The sequence below is a fragment of the Callospermophilus lateralis genome, chromosome 9 (assembly GCF_048772815.1).
Source record: "Callospermophilus lateralis isolate mCalLat2 chromosome 9, mCalLat2.hap1, whole genome shotgun sequence".
Taxonomy (NCBI): Eukaryota; Metazoa; Chordata; class Mammalia; order Rodentia; family Sciuridae; genus Callospermophilus; species Callospermophilus lateralis.
Window position 1 is genome coordinate 52,925,765 of NC_135313.1, and position 22,340 is coordinate 52,948,104.

General features: G+C 36.0%; 1 protein-coding gene across 28 annotated transcripts in view; it reads left to right on the forward strand.

Annotated features, from left to right (window-relative positions):
• Nucleotides 1-17,225: 17,225 nt before the first annotated feature.
• Nucleotides 17,226-22,340, forward strand: part of Ttn (titin) — a 265,404-nt gene continuing 260,289 nt past the window's right edge. For all 28 annotated transcript variants that reach the window (XM_076866699.2, XM_076866711.2, XM_076866701.2 and 25 more), the window contains exons 1-3: nt 17,226-17,421; nt 19,669-19,772; nt 21,938-22,141. In XM_076866699.2, the coding sequence (XP_076722814.2) occupies nt 19,682-19,772; nt 21,938-22,141 (295 nt within the window). In that variant the 5' untranslated portion in view covers nt 17,226-17,421; nt 19,669-19,681. The remainder of the gene's footprint in view (nt 17,422-19,668; nt 19,773-21,937; nt 22,142-22,340) is intronic.

Consider the following 22,340-nt stretch of genomic DNA (forward strand, 5'->3'; position numbering starts at 1 on the left):
GACACCAATAGCTTCAAAATCAGCCCTCCCAGGGTATGCTGGAATGTCTCAGTTCTCTTCTTGATTTGGGGGAGTGGTGGGTGTCACCTTTGTCCATTTCAATCCACAGCTATTCATCTCCTATGTGAATATCACCCTCTATGTGCACCGTGGTGCTAGGAGTTTGAGAGAAGCAAAAGGCCTTCAAGACATGGATCTGTACTTGCTTGATTATGACGCACATTCAAGAGTCAGAAAGGAATAAAACAATACAGTGTATGATCCAAGTAAGAAAAAAGGGGAGGGCTCTGGAGTAGGTGAGAAGCAAAGGGAAGTTGCAATTAGAAATATAACCAAGTAGGAATATACAGTATAAGATACAGTGCAATACAGTATAAGAAAAGAGAGGAGAGAAGTTTAAGAAACGAGATTACTCACAGACAAACATTAGGATATACATGACCTAAACTACTTTATCCATCTACTTGTAATAATTGATATTTAGAGAATATTCCATCCAACAACAGCAGAATAAACACTCTTCTTATGCTCACATGGGAGCATTTACCAAAATAGACTGCATTCTACACCATAAATCTCATCTTAGCAAATTTAAAAGAATAATAAACATACAAAGCATATTATCAAGCCACATCAGCATTAAATTAGAAACAAAAAGCTCAAAAATCCAAAAATATTTGGAGATTAAACAACATACTTCTAAATAATGTAAGGATCAAAAAGAAAATCTCAGGAGGAATTTTTTAAATATTTGGAAATAAGTAAAAATACAACTTACCAGAATTTTGTGTGATGTTTAGGGGGAAATTTGTAGCACTGAATACATATATCAAGAAATAAAAAAAAATCAAAAATAAATGGCCTGAGTTTCTCCTAAGGAGGTTAAGGAAAGAAGAGCTATTTAAGCCAACAACAAAAGAAAAGAAAATTTAAAAATTGAAAGTATATTCCAATGACAAAAAAAAAAAGTACAGGAAATCATTGACCCCCACATCCTATTCTCTGAGAAGATCAATAAAATTGATACATCTCTAGCCAGGCTAAGAAAATAAAGAAGACAAAAATTACTAGTATCAGAAATTAAAGAAGAGTCATCATTACTGATCCATGGACATTAAAAAGATAATAAGTTTTGGGAGGATTGGCTAACTTCATTTAGCATCATATTCTCCAACTCCATCCATTTACCTGCAAATGCCATGGTTTTATTCTCTTTATTGCTAAGTAATATTCCATTGTGTATATACCACATTTTCTCTAGGGCAATGGGGTGGGAGGGAAAAAGAGGGGACATGGGGTTAGAAAAGACAGTGGAATGGGATGGACATCATTACTCTAAGTACATATATGAAGACACGAATGGTGTGAATATACTTTGTATACAACCAGAGATGTGAAAAATTGTGCTCTATATTTGTAATAAGAATTGTAATGCATTCTGCTGTCATTATAACAAATTAGAATAAAAATAAACAAATTTTAAAAAATAATAATAAGGGCCACTATGATTATATTATACTCACAAATTTGGTAAATAAAATGAAATAGATCAATTCCTTGAAGGACACAAACTACCAAAACCAACACAAGCAGAAATGGACAACCTGAATAACCTTACATCAATCAATAGTTGATAACCTTCCAAAACAGAAAGCACAAGACCCAAATAGTTTCATGACCCAAATGTCTAAGGAAAAAACAATACCAGTCCTCACCAATCTGTTCCAAGAAAGAGAAACAGAGAGAACTCTTGTTAACTCATTCTATGAGGTCAGAATCACCCTAATACTGAAGCCAGATAAGGGTATTATAAGAAAAGAAAACTACAGACCAACATCTCATGAATATAAGCACACAAATCATCAATACGATACTAACAAATCAAATCCAGCAATGAATAAGAAGAAGTATACACGTAAGAAGTAGAATTTGTTTGGGGTATACAAAATGCCCCAAATTTTAAAACTGGAAAGTCAAAAATTAAAAAGTCAATCACTGAATCTACTATATCCACATACCAAAGAAGGAAAGTTATATGATGATATGAATTAATGCAGAAATAACATTTGAAAAAAAAACAGTACATGAGCATGATAATTTAAAAAAAATTCTTATAAAACTAATAACAGGAGAATTCTTCTGTTTGATAAGGAGACCTACCAAAGACCTGCAGCTCATTTAGTGTTTAGTGGAGAAGGACTGGACACTCCCCTAGAATTGAGAGCTAAGCAAAGGTGTCCTTTCTCATCACTACATGGGTCTGGAATCCCAAGCTAGGGACTATGATAAAAAACAGAAATGAAAGTTACAGATGTTGAAAAAGAAGAAATAGAACTTAACTTCATCCATAGATGTCATGATTTTCTATGCAGAAGATTCAAAAAAAAAAAAAAAGAGAGAGAAATCTACAGTATACTAAGGAATACATCAAGGTCACCAAAAGCAGGAAGACAGTGACAACTGTATCCAGGAGGAAGCAAGAAGCTGGGGATTTCTTGAGCAAGATGCCAGGTCATCCTCTGAGACCACAGCAAAGATGGGAGACACAAAAACTGTCCCCTTTGCATACATTGGTTACAGATATAAGAGATCTTTGGAAACATGTGGCAACAGCTCATACTTTTTTTTCCTTGCAGCCTCCTGTGACATTTGGGGATGAGGGGTGAGAGAGGTAAATTGTTTAAAGAAGATGACACTAATCAGAACAAGAGGATGCTTGATGTGGAACAGGAATCAATTCTGATCATTTGCTGGCCATTGTCATTATCAACAGACTGAAGGGGAAAAGTTAGAAAGAAATTGTAATTGTAGCATTAAAGAGATCAGCTTTTTCCAACAATTAACACAATAATAGTAGAAGAAAGTCCCTTGACCTCTGATGTCATCTCCTGGGTGAATGATTAAGTCAGTTGGTAAGTTGCAGTCCTGTAAGAATGGATGTCATTACCATGAGTAAGTAATTTCCCAGCAGGAAGGATGGACTCAGGCTGCTAATTATATTTCTGAGATTTTTTTGTTAGAAACCTAAGCTAAAATATGCCACACATCTTATTATACTTTAAAAAGTAATGTTTCATAAAGTCCTATCTTGGTGTGTTAATTAGAAGACTACAAATGGCTACTTTGGCACTTAGAGTTAACTAGAAACTTTTCAATGAAACTAATTATTTTGTATTATCTCAATGTTAAATATAAGTGCTTTCTTCATTTCCATTAAACATGCTCCTGAAGCTAATTTTTGGTCTTACATGTCATTCATCTAAAGTAGAATGGCACTGTACATTATCACTTAAAAGAAAACTCACTGAGGCAGCACAAAATCCAAGTATTAGACTTGTATTGTATCAGAGGTTTTGTAAACATAAGCATACAAACGTAATCATAAACATAATGAACATAAACATAATCAATTATATAAACATATAAACAGTGGAGCACTGTAAAGTCCCTTCCAGGACTCAAAAATGAAAAAGTACTTATTCTAGATGTTTTTCAAACCATGTCAGTGCATTGCAGAGTTGCACAAACACTGATTTACTGATACCAAGGGATCATGAACACCATTGTGAATGACCCAGGTGTCACAGGATGTACATATACTTGTTATGACTACTGTCTGAGCTATAGGGACTGCTCTTCTGGTGAGCCTGGCTTTTTCTTGGCACAGGTTTCTCATTCCTCTGTGCTCTGTCTCTAACTTCTCACAGGTACCAGTAGTATGGAACAGTTACATGGTGCCATGTCCCAGAGAACCTCAAAATTAGAAAAGTCTACATGGCTTCTTTAAATGTGAGCACTTGTGATTGGCTGGTGTTTTAGTCAGCTTTTTCACTGCTGTGACTAAAGGATCTGACCAGAACAACTATAAGGAGGAAAAGTTTATTTGAGGGCTCACAGTTTCAGTGGTCTTAATCCATTGAAGGCTGGCTCCATTCCTTAGGGCTCTAGGTGAGGTTGAACATCATGATGGGAGTGTGTGGCAGAGGGAAGCAGCTCACATCAGGAAGCAGAGAGAGAAACTCTACTCTCCAGTTACAAATATATACCCAAAGTCACATCCCTATTCCCATCCTCTCCAGCCACACCCTTTCACTTCAGTTAATCCCATCAGGTATTAACTCATTGATTAGGCAAAGGCTATAACCCAATCATTTCTCCTCCAAGCTTTTGCATTGTCTCACATGTGAGCTTTTGGGGGACACCTCCCATCCAAACTATAACAGTTGGCTTAATCACAATTATGTGTGTCAGACACCGTAGCATCATTGAGAATGAATGAGAAACCATTTTGGATGAAGAGTTTTGATAATGTGTGGGTGTGCCTATTTTCAGTATGAGTCCTTATGGTGCCTAGATGATGTATGATATAATCAGCACTTCATGCTAATGACACCCGTGCCCTGAGCAACCTATGGCCAAGAGCTCCTAAAGAATAGGCTTCTCTTAATTTTACAGTGGTATCATGCCAAGTTATTTATATGCATGCTACAGATAAAATACTCAACACCACTCTAGTTTTTTAAATGGCCGATTAAAAACTAGTTTATTTCAAACAAGGTTTTCAGACAGCTGTCAGAAGGGGGAAAACACTGTTAAGATATGTATTCACATATATCAACTCCAAATATAAATCCATTAAAATTCCTTACAGATAGCAATCCAGAAAAGATTATTTCTAAATAGAACTTACAGGTTACTTATAATGTATGAATAACACCATAAATCTTGGTTGAGAAGCAGCTGTTATTGTTGTTGTTTTAATCCTTTGCCTATGGGGTTTGAATTTTCCATATAAAGTACTGAATCTAGAGTCTTAAATATAGATTTTTCCCAGCTCATTTCTCAAGTATTGAAGTATATATGATTGAAATATATATGATTGAAGTATATATGATTGCTTTAGGAACAAGTGTCTCTTGTATTCAGCTCTTGTATATTGCTAATAGTTTATATGCTAATTAGGAAATGTGTATTATATTTATTAGATATCTGGAAACAACAGAATTTAGTTAACCTGTTTCTTAGTTTTCCTGGGAGTTCCTTAACATTAAGTTCTCATAAAGATATTAACTTTTATCTGATTATTTCATTCAACATTTTTCAGATAGGAGATGCTTATTCTTGTATAAATGTTGATGCCCGAATCCATACACAGTAAAAAATTCAAATGGCTATTTTAGGATATTCACACTTAAATTTGAAATCAGTTTTATAGTCAACATTTCAGTTATATGACACTGGCTATGTACAGTATTGGAAATAAATTATAACCGAGTTTCACTTTTAATTTTCTTATAACAGATGTGCCTTTTATATGTCCAATGTAGATTTCCTTTTAGATATAAAGTATTTGAGGTAAAACAGTTCCTTTATTGATGTTGCTCTGATAAACCCAGAGGCATCTGCATCTTTTTTACCTGGGTAAACAAAGGTCTTTTGTTGAAGCTGTCACCTATCTTTGTACTAGTTAATTGAATGCTCTTACTGCTCATTAATATGGTGGAACACTCATTTTATTACAAAAAATGTGCATTTAATTCTTTTTCAATCTTGTATTCATATAGAAATAAGCATTTGTCTTAAAGAAATGGACTATTTTATATCACTCCTCTTAAAATGTTGCTACTTGAAAGAGCCAAAGACCTAAATCCTAATCCTAGGTTTGTTACAGAGAAGCTCTAAAGATTTAGGCATAGTAAAAGCTAAAAAAGCTTTTTAGTAAAAGCTCTGACCCCATGTTCCTTGCCTGTGAATGATAATGTAGTTAGATCATCTCTAAGAGTGCTTCTAACTCTCAGGGATCTCTAAGGAGCATTAAATATACCATGTGTTCTGGGGTTTTGTCATTTGAATGGACAGATGGTATTTTTAAGAACTTGGTGTTTAGGACTAAATGATCAAGAGGCCACCAAGTTTTAGAACAAAAGTTGAAGAAATTTTTCCTGGAAAGCATAAGAAATATAAGCAAAGGGATTTCTTTACTGGGAATAGTATACTCCTTGACAGTCATAAAATATTTTCTTCATTTGAAAGTGAGAAATCATATAAAGCTATAGGATTCCAAATAGAGTCAACTAAAATTCGGTTGTACCCAAACACAGTCAGTCTCTTATTTACCCCCAGTAGTCCCAGCCTCAAAGCCCTTTAAATGCAGCAATGACTCCAATGAATGATAATAAAACTGAGAATACAGACCTTAAGAGTTGATTAAAATTTATCCTTGTATAAGAAAAAAAAACCAGTTAATTAATATAGATCTTATCATTCTCTAGAGAAATGTAACCCTACTACTTGAACATTCTCTTTTTGTGCAATGAGTAATTATTAAAATGCACACTGGTATAATAGAACAGAGAACATAAAAGTCACGCTGACGTGTCTAGCATGTGGAATTCTAAAGGACTTCATAAGGTAGGTGACTTCATAAGGCTGTGGTGCTGTAAACAGAGCCATCAACGTGTCCACCCACGCAATCCCTGCCTTAAAGAAAAGCTCAGTACCAGTTTCAGGCAATTTTAAAATCTTAGCCTTTATTATATTGAAATGAAGTCAAATTATTTTTCTATTATGATCTCTTTTTGAAAGAAGCTTTTATACATTTCTAACCTTTTCTTCTGAATGGTCCATATAAATTAATGCTTTATTTTTTTTTTATTTCACTTTGATCTGCTTTAGATCTCTTTCTCAAGGAGAAACAACTGTGTTTAAGTCACTTTTAAAAATGATATCTTTCTACTGCAACTGAAATAATGACAAATAGAACATAATTGATAATTTTCTTACAAATTAAACTTAAGCCTAGATTAAAAAAAATATCAAGTGCCTAAACCTATTCAGGTATTACTTACCATGTTTTAAAATTTTAATAGGAAGAGATAATATATTTAATTAAAAACACATATCTAAAAGTGAAATATGATTTTGTAAAATATTAAATTGTGGTTTGTAAAGTCAAGTCAACTCTGAAAATGTGTCCCTAAGTGACCACAACCTGTCCCAGCCCTAACTCTCTCCACCCCACCCCACCAGTGTGACCAAACCAAAGGAATTGTGAAGCAGGAACATAGTCCCACAGGTCAGGGCCAAATAAGAAGGGTAAAAATAGTATCAGTGATTTTCAGAACCACCAGGTTTCAAAGTGAGCCAGAGGGCAGAGCAACAGCTTTCTTTTCAAACAGAAGTAACTACATCCTTCCAGTGAGACACCCTGATGTGGAACACAAACTGCAGTAAATGATGACTTCATGTCCATTTATGCTAAGATAAATACAGGGAAGTATCTTTGATGTGCTTTACTTGATGAATGAATGATGCTTAATAAATGTATGCCATAAATATATCCCTGCATCCTTTAATGTGGTAACATGCTTCTCTAAAAATATTCAACTTGTGCATATAAGAACCAGAAAATGTTTTACATAAAAACTTGGGTTTTGAGATGAGATTTCCATAGGATAACTATATACTTATTAAAGTTACTCTAAGATGAGGAAAATGTGGCATTTGTGGTACATTCCTCTAAAGCAGGGTTTCTCAAGTTTGACAGTGTTGACAACAGGGCAGACCATTCTTCACTGTGAGAGGCTGTTCTGTGCACCCCAGGATGTGCAGCAGCGCATCTGAGCTTCCTTTGACACCCCCATTCTCACTTGTAACTACGCAGGATCTCCAGACAGTGTCAAATGTCACCTGGCTTAAGAAATCTTCCCAAGTTGAGGGTCACTGTTTCAAGAATACAAGTCAACACCATTTAACACTTGTATTTTGTCCAGCGAAATTCAGAATCAACGTGGCCTTCACAAAGCTATTTTACTTTCTCTGCATTGTTTAACCCTTTTCTTTATCCCCCTCTCTCTACTTCCTCATCTTCTTCTCCTTCATAAATGGATGATTATTACCCTAAGACAGTAGTTATTGTTGAACAAATTGGTTATGAGAATAATCATTCCTGTCATAGCACCTTTCAGTCACATGATAATGAAGATTTAAATTAAATATATCAAATAAAAGTCAGGAAAATTAATCAGATTGAATCTACATTATTCTGGAGCTGGACAGGAAAACAGTGTGGAGGATATCACTTTTTGGACAAAGAGGCCCCTATATATGTTGTAATTAGTGGCCATATACATATTTGTAAATGTCATCTATGTTATTATCTATGTTATTTCTGTTTACATTTGTGTCTCCAGGAATGCAGATTTTTTTACTCTGGACATCCTTAGACACATCCCCAGCAGAGCATAAGTCAGGCTCAGAAAGCCAAAGGTCAAATGTTCTCTCTGATGTGTGGAACCTAGGGCTGAGGATATAGCTCAGTAGGTAGAGTGTTTGCCTTACATGCACAAGGACCTAGGTTCAATCCCCAGTACAACAAAAATAAATAAGTAAAGATATGTGGAAGCTAGTCCAAAATAGGGGGAAAAGGAAAAGAGAGAGAAAAAAAGGTAGAGGAGGGGAGAATCCATCAAAATAGAAGAAAGAAGGGATGGGATAAGAGAAAAACAGAAGAATTAACTTGACCTACCTTTCCTATGTACATATATGAGTATACCACAGTGAATCTCACCATCATGTACATACTGAAAAAGAAAAAAAAGTAAATAACAGCAAGATCAGTAAAATAGAGGAAAGGGAACAGGAGGAGGAAGGAGGTAAGGGAAAGGGGAAGTACTGGTGACAGAATTAGAGCAAAATATATTCCATGCTTTTTTAATTATGTCAAAATGAATCCTAAAGTCACATATAAATAAAAAGAAACAATTAAAAAATGTAAACTATGTCAGATGACTCCAACAGCATTACAAATGTATAACATAACTGCACTAAATGGGTTGGCTTGACCTACGTAATTTTAGAAATGAAAAAAACAACAACAAAAAGAGTGAATCCTAATGTAACTATGGGCTTTAGTTAATTCTGCATCAGTATTTGCTCATCAATGGTAACAAATGCACTGCACAATTTAAATACAATTGAGTTCATAACAGGAAAACCATGCTGGGAGGAGGGGTAGACAGAACTTAATGATTTCTGCTAAATTTTCCCGTAAACCTAAAGCTATTCTAAAAAATAAAATCTGTTATTTTTTAAATGTCTCTGAACATAAAACTACCAATTAATTTTTAAGCTGATAATAGTGTATTCTCTTCAAATTTGGGGTCTTAGGCAGAAAATGGTATGATTAAGTTTCAAGGATCACTTAGAAAACTCATTTTCTTACATTCTACTCTAGCCTGAGAGCCATTCTCTCTCATTAAGGTAATTTGAAACTCTATCTTTCATCCAAGAACAGTGGTCTAACTCATATAGCAACCTTATTTTCAAGTTCTAGGACTGCCTCAGTGATCCTCTGGGCTGTTAGGCAGATTGCCAAACCTCACCCCATCTACTGTTAGTGTGGGGCTTTGTTGAACCAGCACTTTGTCATTTTTCATTTGCTATCAAGAGCCCAACTAAAATGATGATTTTTTTCTGGAGTCAGTAGCACATCTTTAGAAGCACATCACTATTATACACACATCCCTGTATCTTGTTCTGTGGGGCTGTGTGCCCCAGAAATTCTCACCATCCACTGTGGAGTATGAGCTGAATGCCTGAAGCAAATAGAAACCCATTCATCATGGTGCAAATGCTGATTCTTCACACTTCTCTGGAAGGAATAGGGACAAGAATCCTATTATGAGCCTGAAGAATCCTCCAGCTACCATTTTATGTTTCTCCTTTCCTTCACAAAAGAAATTTCTCAGAAGATATATATATCAATCCCACACCATTTCATGGAAACTGATCTCCCTGATCAGTTCTCCCTCATCCCTGATCCCTAACAGCAACAGTGAATCTAAAGGACAAGTCCCATTCACTTCTCCCTCATTCCTGAAGTATACATATTCCCTTTGACTCTGATGCTACCATTTTCGTCTGGATTTCCTACTATTCTTATTCTCAGTCTCTTTTGTATCTTACCTCCTTTGAATCATTGTACTTCCACTCTAGCTCTCTTCTAGGCTTCTCTTATCTCCTAGTGATAGATCACTTCTCCCCAGGTTTTAGGTGCCAAGAGCTCCTAAATACTTATCTCCAGTCCAGATTTCTGTTGCAAGCTTCAGAGTCAGTCATCTACTCAGAACTTCTAACTGAATTTCTCACTAGTACCTCAGTTTTGCCTGTATCAGAAGCCATCTTTCCTTAAATGGGCATCTCTTCTTAGCTCAGTGTAAGGTATTTATTAGCATCCCAGCTGCTTAAGCCAGAAATCCTGGCATTATCCTCATGTCAAATTTTCCTCACTTTGGTCAACTGCATTCACAGAATAGCAACTGGGTGGGTATGTTTCATGGAGAAAAATTCTGTTATTTATTTATTTACCTTTTTTTTTTTACTGGTACATTTACAATCACACATAATAGTGAGATACAATACGCTATATTTGTACATGTACATAACACAGTTTGATCAACCTTGTTCCCCAGTACTTTCCCTTTCCCTCTTTTCTTCCCTCCCCCACCCACTTTCTCTACTCCACTGATATCTCATATATATATACATGTATATTTTTTAATCATATATGTATATGATTAATTGTGGTGTACTTAGACATGGACATACTATAATTTTGTAGATTTCACTCTTATTCCCCAGTATTTCTCCATCTTCTTCATGCCCTTCCCAACTCCTTCCCTCTTGATCTCCTTCTTCTTCTTTATTGATTTCCCTACTCTTTCCAGGAGACCCTCCTTCTAAAAATTCCTATCCTCCCTCTCTTTAGATTCTATGTATGAGATAAAATTCACTCTTCATTTTCTGAATCTGAATTATTTCACTTAGCATGATGTTTTCCACTTCCACCCATTTTCCACAAATGACATAATTTTATTCCTCTTTATGGTTGAGTAATATCACATTTACTTTATCTATTCAACTGCTGAAGGGCACCTAGCCTGATTTGATGACTTAGATACTGTGAATTGCACTGCTATAAACATAGGTATGCATGTATCACTATGTTGTGATGATTTTAGATCATTTGATAAATACCAAAGAGTAGTATAGTGTGTCATGTAATGGTTTCATTCCTGGTCTCTTGAGAATCTCCATACTACTTTCCAAATTTGTTGTACTAATTTGCAGTCCCACCAACAACTGTATAATTTTACTTCCCCCACCATATCCTCACCAGCAATTATTGTTATTTGTATTCTTGATGACTGCAATTCTAACTGGAGTGAGATAAAATCTCTGTATTTTTGATTTGCATTTCTGTGATCACTAGGAATGTTGAACATTTTTTAATGCATTTATTGGCCACTTGTATTCCTTTTTTTGAGAAAAAAAATCTCTCTTCAGATCATATGCCAGTTTATTATTAATTTAGGGGGGTTGGTGTTAAATTTTTTATGTATTTCTTTATATATTCTGGAAATTATTCAGCAAAGTAGCGGAAAACAAGACCAACATAAAAATCAATAATTTTCCTATACTCCAATAATAAATCTGCTGAGAAAGAAATTAGAAAAACAATTCTATTTAGAATAGCCTGGGAATAAAAATATTTGGGAATAAATCTTCTTAAAACTATAGAACACTGAAGAAAGAAATTGAAGACATTAAAAGATGAAAAGATCTTCTATGTTCTTCAATATGCAGAATTAATATTGTTAAAATGACCACATTACCAAAACTGACATACAGGTTCAAGGCAATCCCCATCAATGTACCAATGATGTTCTTCTAGAACTAGAAAAAAAAAACAGTTCTAAAATTCATATGGAAGAAAAAAAGACCCAGAATAGCCACAGCAATGCTGAACAATATGAGCAATACTGGAAGCATTACAATACCTGATCTCAAGTTATACTGCAGAGCCAGAGTAACAAAAACAGCATGGTACTGGCATCAAAACAGATACATAAACCAATGGAATAAAATAGAAGACACAGAGGCAAACCCACACAGTTACAATCATCTGATCCCTGACAAAGGTGCCAAAAACATCCTTTTAAACAAATGGTGCTGAGAAAACTGGATATTCACATGTAGAAGAAACTAGATCCCTATCTCTTACTGTGCACAAAAACCAACTCATAGTGAATCAAACACCTAGAAATTAAACCAAAAATATTGCAACTGCCAAAAGGAAGCATAGCGTCAACACTCAAACATATTAGTGCAAGCACCAACTTAATAAGATTCCTAAAGCTCAGAAATAAAGCCAAGAATCAATAATTCAAGATCATTGTAATGTTTTGAGCAACTAATAAAAAAAAAAAGAATCAATAAGTGGGATGGCTTCAAGTTCAAAGCTTCTGTGCAACAAAGGAAATGATTGAGAGTGTGAAGAGCAAGCCTACAGAATGGAGAAAATCTTTTGCCAGCTACTTTTCTGATAGAAGTTTTTTATTTTATATTAACTAGATGTTATAAGTTTTTATAATTACACAACTGGTTTTGGATGCATTCCCATAATAATTAGTCCTTTTAAAATGAAAATAACATATGTTCATGGTAAAAACTGCTATAGAAAGTGAAAATTAAGTTTTTCATCCTAGTTTTAAGACCTCTGTACTCAACTATCTTTTTAAAAAAAATCGCTTTTAATAGGCTGTATTTTTCCAGAAGTTTACTATGAATTTTCATTAAATTAATGTTTAATAAGCATCATATATGTGCCTGGAGGCAGAATTTTAAAGATGAACTAGACAAATGCTGTGTCTCTTTTTATTATCTCTCCTCAAATTGTTATATGACTCTCTTGTTTTTCCAACTAACATCTAAGTGTAGGACCTTACATTTCCTGTACCCTCCATAGTTTTTGGTACATGAAAAACAATTTTTAAAAAATCACAAGTGTTAGAAGATCATGCTAAACTATAGCCGGGCAGGTGGGAGAAGGGGAATAAATACCCCTACTCTCTACTGCCAGCATTTGGGTTGGCTGGGCCTTGTCAGAAGGCAGAGAACAAAGGAGCTCATAGATGGATGGAAAGGATTGGGTAATATGTGACATGGGGCCGGGGTGACCAGAGAATGTGCTAGGATCTACATTTCTCATTCACAGCAAGGACCTACTCAAAAGAATTCTATATTTATGATTAGGCAAGGTGATAAGGGGAAGAGGAATCAACTAGGAATCTGAAACAGAAGAGCTAAAACACAGAGGTAAATAGGCCTAAATGTTTCACCACACAGGTTCTCCTACATTTAGAGGATCTACCGCTGAGCATATGACACATAATAAAATACACTGATCTGAAATGCAGTTAACCAGTTTTGTTTGCCTCTGATAAACATTCATTATTTTCATTTTTACAAATTTCTTTTTTTAATTTTAGACCAGAACATATTTTTCAGCCCCCAAACACATTTTTAGCCTTGAAAGAGCTTCTAATCCCAGGAGCTATTGCTTACTGTGATTACTGGATAAAATGAACTCAGCTGCCTCCCTTCTGCATGTGTAAAGCTTATTATTTGACAGCAATACTCCCTCCAGTGAGCATCTACTGGTGGTTGGATTTGATCTGGCTTATGGTTTCCTGTTCCAGGCTTCCAGAAACCCAGTTTATTTTTTCCCTAAGATTCCAGTATTTCTTGGGCTTTGCTTTAATCCCCATATAAATGTGTCACCTTCTGAGGTCCTTCAGGGAAGGACATGACCAGTTTCTATGAGTTCACTTGTGGGCTTCCCAGAGATTTCTTAGAAAACACAATCCTGTATACTCAGGTAGTTAGATGATTGGCCAAATCAGTATTACTAAGCACAGACATTGTTTTCTTTGTGTCATGCTTGATAGCATCAAACAAACAAAATGCCTATCAAGTGTCAGATTCTCTCTGCCCTGGCCTGGCCATGTTCGTATTGTTTTTGAATCTTCCCAATAATTCTTTGAAGTGGATATTATAATCCCAAATTTACAACTGACAAGTCTGAGAATCAAGTGAGTTGTCTAAAGCCCACTTAGGAGAGAAGCAAAATTCTGTGTGCCCTTGGAGTCAATGCACACTTACTGGGATCCAAGTCTTCAAGAGATTCAAGACTTCAACTTACTGATCTTACTTATTTTGGAAAGTGTCATTCATGTAGGAAATAATCGTCTTGTCTTTAATGTGGCTTTAAGTGTGTCAGTAATCATTAGCACACTGGTGAATAATTGTGGAAATCAATTAATTTGGTCTTGCTACTAAAGCAATTTTAACTGGATATAGGAAAACAAAGGGCCAAAAGTCTTCTCCTAAAATTTCAAGTCACATTTTCTTGCCTCTGGATCCCCATGTAGTTTCACCTGCCTTCAAAACTCAAGGAGCACAGACCACCATCAGGAGTTGTTCTGTCAAAACCTTCTTCTTGGTGCATTTCCTTAATTTGCTTTTTTCTTGTTTCCTTGTGTAAAATTAGTTCTGTGTTGAGTCTGTATTTCAGGTATGAAATATTTTATGAGTCAAATGGACTGTACAGGTATTGTATGAACATGTATTTCTGTGCTTACTGAAATGTAAATTTAGGGAGGTCAGAGATTATTCTCTCTCTCTCTTTTTTTTTTTTTTTTTTTTGTACATTGCTGCAATCCCAGCATTTGAACTGTTTTGAACATGGTAGGAACATATAGGCTTTAATTAGTTATGAGACATTAATTTTGTTCTTTTTCTCCAGAAGTACTCTTAGGTTAACCTTAAAAACTTTTCCCATTTCTCAAATAACTCCCAGTAAGTTCTAACTTTGGCAAATGGTTCTATGCAGTGTAAATAAAATTTGACGCCAACAGCGATAGAGAGGAGTTTCCACCTGGGTTCTGTATATAACCTAGTCTAGGTTTCAGTTGCAGATTAGTGAGAATTTATCAGGAGTTGATGCAGACTTCGATCCCCAAGGGGCACAATCCACACATCTGTCTTTTCCAGCTCTGTCTCATCATCATCTAGCACAATGGCAGGCGATCAGTAGAAATTTGTTGAGTCAACAAACAATGCCAGAATTCATAGTCCTAACAACATAACAGTGTTCAGCAGTGAGTATAGGTTTAATATATATTTATTGAATTGCATTGAGATAATTCTCAGAGAGAATCATACCTTGCATTCCAAAACGAAGGAGGCATTATATCTGAATTATCAGCTGTTTTGGATTATCTCTGTGGCTCCTCCCCACTGTTAGGAAAGTAAAAGACACTCTTACTGCATCAGCAAACTCCCCAAATCTGAATAGTATTTCATTTCCACTGGCCTAACTTACTATATTCCAGCTATGACATATTTAGTTTTTAACCAATGCTTAGCAGTATCATATATTGTTCAAGAGTGTTCACTAAGCCAATAATAAGGCCTCTTTCCAGAGCAGTGTGTTAGTACTTTCAAACTATCTCTTTCTTTTTTGTTTTCTTCCTTTTACTTCCTTTCTTCCTTCTTGACTCTGAATGCCATATAAGGATGTAAATGCAAAGGCAAGGACCTTGGCGATACTGAAAGTCTAGGGAAATCTAAGAACAGTGAATAGATAGCAGCTTAGGGGAGAGACACTTCACTTGGTTATAGTATATGGTCATTCTCCTGGCTCCTGAATGCCCTGAACTGTGTTGGGCCAACATGACACAAGTTTCAGGATTCTATTCACTCATTCCCTATAAATTTAAAGTGGTTTGACTTCAGTTCCAACAAACATGACATGACATTAACATGCCAAATACTGGGCCACATGAGCCTAAAAACACATGTATGTGTACAGTGCACACAAACATGTAAACAAATGCCTTTTAATTGATGAGTCCACTGTTGAACTCCCCAAATGGAAAGAGCACACATTTCTAGTCTTGCTTTACTTAATGATGGACACGTTGCCTGTAACAGGAGTTTCTCATGGAAGTATTTTCAAAGTATATAACATGAAACTAGTTGTTTCAGCAGAAAGCAATAAAACAGAATTATGACAGATGCAGTCAATAGAGGAGGAACAATACTCTCAATATGGATAACACCAAAGTGAAGAGACATGTTTAAATAAGTACATGGTGTCAGCTTGTAGATATAACTGCACTGAATTCATTGCTGGTAAATTTAAGCTCTGTTAAATGTTAATGAATTAATCACTGAATAAACAAGCATGAGGAATGAAGTACTCAAGAAGGTAATAAGTCTAAACAAGGTCAATTTTTTCTATAACAAGAAAAAATTTTTATTATAAACATAAAGAAATTTACTTAAAATTTAAATTTTTCATCTGTTTTATTGATTAAAGCCTCTTTCCATTATCAACAAGACAATTTTCTTCCCTCTAAGTAGAGTTTTACAAATCTCTCAGCTGAGCCATTATAAAGGTCTTTCGGTATGCTCTTTTGTATTTGAAGTATCTCTTGCTTGAAATTAAATTCAGTCCTAAAATAGCAACTATATCATCCCCTAACCACTTCCCAGTAGAACAGCAAACTCCAGAGATTAGTAGAGCAGCTTTCATGTACTGGGGAAAACAGCCCTATGGATGATTTAAACAGAAAACTTGCCTGTTTATTGAGAAGCAATGGGTGCATATTTGTAAATACCAACACCAGACAAAAATGAAATCTGACAAGAGTGGTGATATTGTCCTATGCAGACTAAATCTAAGCTGAGTTCAGATGTTGCTTTTCAACATGAATTCTTGCAGGATTCTTAACTCATTAACGTTGGTTTAAACTTTCTCCAAAGTACAGGTGGATTCTGGAGAATGCAGATAAGTACAAATGAGTCCCTTCAATATAAATGTTTATAACAACAGATTCTTTAGAGAAAATGAAGCCTTATACATGAGATAAATTTCCTCATCTGCTGTCATGATTGATGGGTCCATTTGGTTACTTTGGGGGGAGGGAACAGGAGCGGGGGCCTGTTTTGCAGAGCAAAGCCCGCAGGTTTGGGCTATTCTGTATGAATGCCTACAGGTGCTGTCTATTACCACATCTTTGTTTCAGACCCGCATTAACAGATTTTTAACGTTGGTAACAAATGCTCTTCTCTGAGCCTCAACCAGGTTATTTTTCCAACACACTTCTATTTCCTTGGTAAAGCCTCTTTTGAGGGGCTAAATTTAGCACTGCCAATCAGAAGAACAGGTGGTATGTGAAACTACCAAAAAGGTCCTCTCCCATCATGCTTTCTTAAGAGAGCCAATCACCAGGGCCCTGCCCTGAGGATGTGGGGCTGTCAGCAGATCTGGTGAATATAAGGGCTGGCCAGGCCCTGGCTCTGGAGCAGTCGTGCATTCCCGCCTCGCCTCGGGTGTAGGGATTGCATAGAAAAGCAAAACTACACAGTCTTGACTGTGTAGTTTTGTTTTTAGGTTTAGAGGCTCACCGATTCATGTTGGAGATGGTCGGAAAAACCAACTCTACATAGGACGTCGTTTCAGAAGCAGCCTGGGCTTAGTCCCACCCTTTTTAGGCACTCTTGAGAAATCAGGTGAGCAACAGCTTTTCTTATTGTAATACTAGAGTTACTTTCTTATTGATTTCTAGCTCCTGTTTATTTTTGTGTGCCAAATGTCCACATAGACCTGTTTGGGTAACTTCTTGCTGCTGGTGCTGACCCATTATTTGAATCTTCTTGTTAAATTTTGTTTTTAAATGTGTGAGCTTTGTTTTTCTTAAATGGAATGCTTTAGCATATCAGCTCAGTCAATAATTCAAACTGTTTAAATTCACTGGATATTCTAGAAGTTGGGGTCTGCAATGGTGATCAAAATGTTTAGTTCTTTTATAGTCTCTTTGTGTTGGCTGAGAATGTTCAAGGTTATATTACTCAGTGATAAAGTGAGGCGCACCAAGAATAGCTCTGATAACATGCATGTGGTATCAGCTACACCCTGATGACTTTTTAAGGGAATCAACTGCTGAGATATCAGTTGCAGGACAGTGACAGAACACTTGCCTGCTGTCAGTCAATGCTGGAGAGTTTATTTTGGGAGCATGACATTTTAGATGCATACCTTCAGCCCTACTTAGATAAAGGCCTGTGAAAAGCAAGGACTAAAGCAACAAAATTCACTAGACAATAGGAGTATAAGATCAATTTAGGCCAGTTAATTGCAATGTTAGAAATTTGGAATAAGGCTATATAATTGTTTTATAAAATACTCCAAATCTCATTATCCATTTTAACTCAACTCACAATCCAATTATATGATAGGAGATAAATGCAAATGTTAAAAGGGTAAGGAATAATGTTTAAAAGCTTTTGATTTCTAAATAACGCTTTGATTTTTCCATCTTCTTAGAATTAGATTACACATTGTAAATACCTGTTAGTACTGATATGGTGTTGTTATATACCTAAGAAGATAGTTATTTTTAGAAGATGCATTAGCTTGTAAACAGGAAAAGTTAAACACAAATTTGTTCATTTTGAAAATAACATGCTACAAAAGACTTCTTGACAAAGTTTTGTGAAAAACTTTTGGATATTATCTGAATTTTCCAAATGTAATTTTTGTCTGAAAAAATGCTGGTTTAATTTTCTTTTTAACTAAGTAAAAAGATAGAATAAGGTAAGGCATTATCACAAAGAAGACTATTGCTCCATAAAGTTTTGGTGAACAAAGAACTTTATGAAAAATAATAATGAAGCAATTGATGGTTCAGAAATTGTCTTTTTGTTTCAGAACAGTGAAATAGTCATGTTGAATAATCAGCTATTTATGCATTAGAAAAATTTTCACATAATCTCTGAAACTGATAGACAAAGTACTTTCTTCCACTTATAAAGAACTGAGCTGCAAATTTTATATTCATTTCTTCATTGAATATTTTATGTAGTAAAAGCATAGTCCTTTGTTACTTCCCCCACATTTCCCACTAACCTTCCATTATTCAGACTTCCCACATTGTTCCATATTTTTGTTTCAAATCTATAATAAATTTTGGTCCTACCTATAAATTAATTTTTTTCTAAATATCTACTCAGCAGTAGCAATATTACTTGCACAGTTATAGTTTGAAGAAACGTTAAGAAATATAAAGCACCCTATAGGTCTACAAAAAGTTCATATATCCGGGGCTGTGGCTCAGTGGTGGTGCACTTACCTGGCATGTGTGAGGCACTGGGTTCGATTCTCAACATCACATATAAATAAATAAATAAAAGATCTAGCAACAATTTAAAAAATTTTTTTTTTGAAGTTCATATATTCAATAAATCTTGCCAAAGCTTTTCAAATTAGGAAAGAAATTGCAAAGTTCAAACTTTTAATTTTGGTGACCATTTTAAGTAATTAGACAATGCCTGTATCCACGTCAACTTTATAAATATAGCTACAGTGAGTGAAAGATATTTGGGGGAAGGAAATATTTAAGCAATTGTTCCATACACATTGCAGAGATTCATTATAGATTTGTCACATATCATCTCTTTAATTACTCACTATCCCTATGTTATTCTAATTTTCAACTCTCGGCCTGATTTTTACACCATTGATAAGGCTATTCGGGCATATTCCTTGCTCTGTCTGGCTAATTTTCTCCCCTCATTTCCCCTTAAATTTATTGCTTTTTGTTAAATTTTAAAACCAAGCCATAAAGAAGAGGCCTTCCCGTTATTGCAGGCCCATAGATGACCAAGGAGCAACCCCGTGGAGAATATGTCTCTTTCATCCCCACAGGAGCTCCAGTGGCCCTTGGATGATATCCTCACTTACTTTCTGTTCCTTTTCAGAGTGCCTAAGAAGATGACAACTCAAGCACCGACGTTTACGCAGCCGTTACAAAGCGTTGTGGTACTGGAGGGTAGTGCCGCAACCTTTGAGGCTCACATTAGTGGTAAGCCCACCCTGGTGCTTTCCTTTCCTTTGCCTCCTTTCCAGTGAATTCACTTTGTCATAGGACATGATGCTGAGATGATACTCTGCTTCAGTTTTGTAAAATTGGTGCAGCGCCCTGGAAGGGTCATTTTCAGGGTCTACCATTCAGAGTACTGACACAATCTGACAATATAATGACTCAAAAATGTTTTATTCATATTTATAATTCCACAAAGCAAAAATAATTAGCATTAGATTAAAATTGCTGTCAGAATCCAGCAACTAAAGTCATCCCACATTTGGTCATTCTATATTTGGGTTCAGCTGCAGAGCCAGACTGGCAGCCAAGAACTCCAGTATAGTAAAGGCTGCCTCGGAGCTTCTGGGAGGTGATCTGGGTTGGCTGCTCCATGCACAGGAATCTCAGTTGTTTTATATGGAAAATAACAATGCATCCAGCCTTCCTCAGAGTCAGAACCCACCAATGATGAGCTAACTCCTCATTGTTTGAGTCTATTATTTTCTATCTTCATTAAGTGGTTCCAGTGAACAAAAGACTTTCCAATCATTTCAAAATGACAAGAAGAAATACTATTTGCCACTCTGACCTTTATATTAAAGGGAACCATTTTCCCTAAAGTTTTATTTAAAAGGAAGTTTATCTGTTTCTTTATCTGCTGCTTATTCTTCATAATTCAGTTTAGGGATGACTACAGAAAATGCATGATTTCGAGGACTTATCTATCATCTTGTGAAAAAATACACTGTTGCAAACATTTCAAAAATCACTTAATATTGTTTCCTTCTATATAGTCTTGTAACTGGCCATGTAAGATTACATGGGTCAATTGAAAATTATGCTAACTTCTTCCTTCAGTGCATCTCCATGGTACATTGTTCTTCTTTGTTTTATTTTTAATTGTATAGCTTATAATAAAGATATAAAATAAGATTTCCTTTTTATTTTTTTTCTATTTTATGCACCAATCTTTCTATAATTGAATAATACTTTATTTTATATTACACAAATATCATATAATCATTCATTTTCTATTGTGTGGAGACAAATTCAATTCTCTTCCTGCATGATGAACTCTTATTGATTTTCAAATAATTACTTATCTTGGAATGCTCAGTAATTTTTCTAAACTGAACAGAACACACATAGCATCAGTGGGAGTCTCTCTCCTTGTGAATAGTAGAAAATGACTTCTTCATAGCTTGTTCCTTCACACTACTAAGTTCTTAGAAATACACCACTGAAAATACCTGATACCTCTTAGTGGATACTAACACAGTATCTACGCAGCCACAGTGGGAGATTGGCTAATGTAAGGATAACAAAGTGACTTTTCCATTATCTTCGCCTCCTAGCTGGAGGAGATAAATCACCAGTGTTTATACCAAATGCAAAGTAAACCATTCCCTGAACTTGCCTCATATCTTCTCATCATACAGAACTTTAAAATACCTAAAATGTCCAACCATGAGCATATAGTTATTCACTGTTAATTTATAGTGGGATAAAAAAAAATGGCTTTTCTAGCCACAACTCCAACTCTACACATTGTTCTGAAAGACAAGGCTTGGAAAACTGCCTCTCTGCATTATGGTGGTTTTACTGCAGGCACACAGGAAAGCAGGAGCATTCCAGAAGGTGGTGTGCCTGCACTGCAGAGGAAGAGGAGTGCACCCTCCTCCCTATGTCAGACAGAACTGTCAGATCCTTTTGCTGCTTTTGTTCCTCATTTGTGTTCAAAGAGGACACCAGTCACTTTTTATTTCAAAGTTTCCTCACTTTTATAAATCCCTTTCATGATTTTAATGATGTCTATTAAGTTGCATCAGACAGAGCCCCAGGCAGGAGGGAAGCATATGAAAATTCTAGTCCTCTGCCTGCCACTGCTCACTGAGGGACCTTGGAAAAACCATCAGGTCTCTATTGGCCTCAGTTTCCTCCCCTGTAGAATGAGGGTGCTAGCCTCTACCTAAGCTCTTGGGCCTTCCTAATGGCCTACAAAGTTATGCTTCCGCCAGGAGCCTGTCAGGTTGTCACTGTCACCAAATGGTGTTTTACTCTACAAAGCTTTTTAGGTTAGAGCAAGGCAGCAAGGATAATGTTTCGGTGGAGAGGAATTTGCTGTGCCCACTCAAACACAAAGATCAATTGTGCTTGCTCTTCAGGTTTTCCAGTTCCTGAGGTGAGCTGGTTTAGGGATGGCCAGGTTATTTCCACTTCCACTCTGCCCGGCGTGCAGATCTCCTTTAGCGATGGCCGCGCTAGACTGACGATCCCCGCCGTGACTAAAGCCAACAGTGGACGATACTCCCTGAGAGCCACCAATGGATCTGGACAAGCGACTAGTACTGCTGAGCTTCTCGTGACAGGTGGGTTGGTGGGGGCATGCCTATCCTCTGCTGCCCCTGAGGGCATCCCTTGCACCTGGCGGAAGGGGTCCATATTGAGCAATGGGTATGAGGACTTGTAGCTCCCAACCTAGAAAGGGCCCACTAAAGGCTGATTTTATAGCAAAGCTGTTTGCCATGTGGAATTTAATTCTCCTTTCAAAATATAACACAAAAGTGG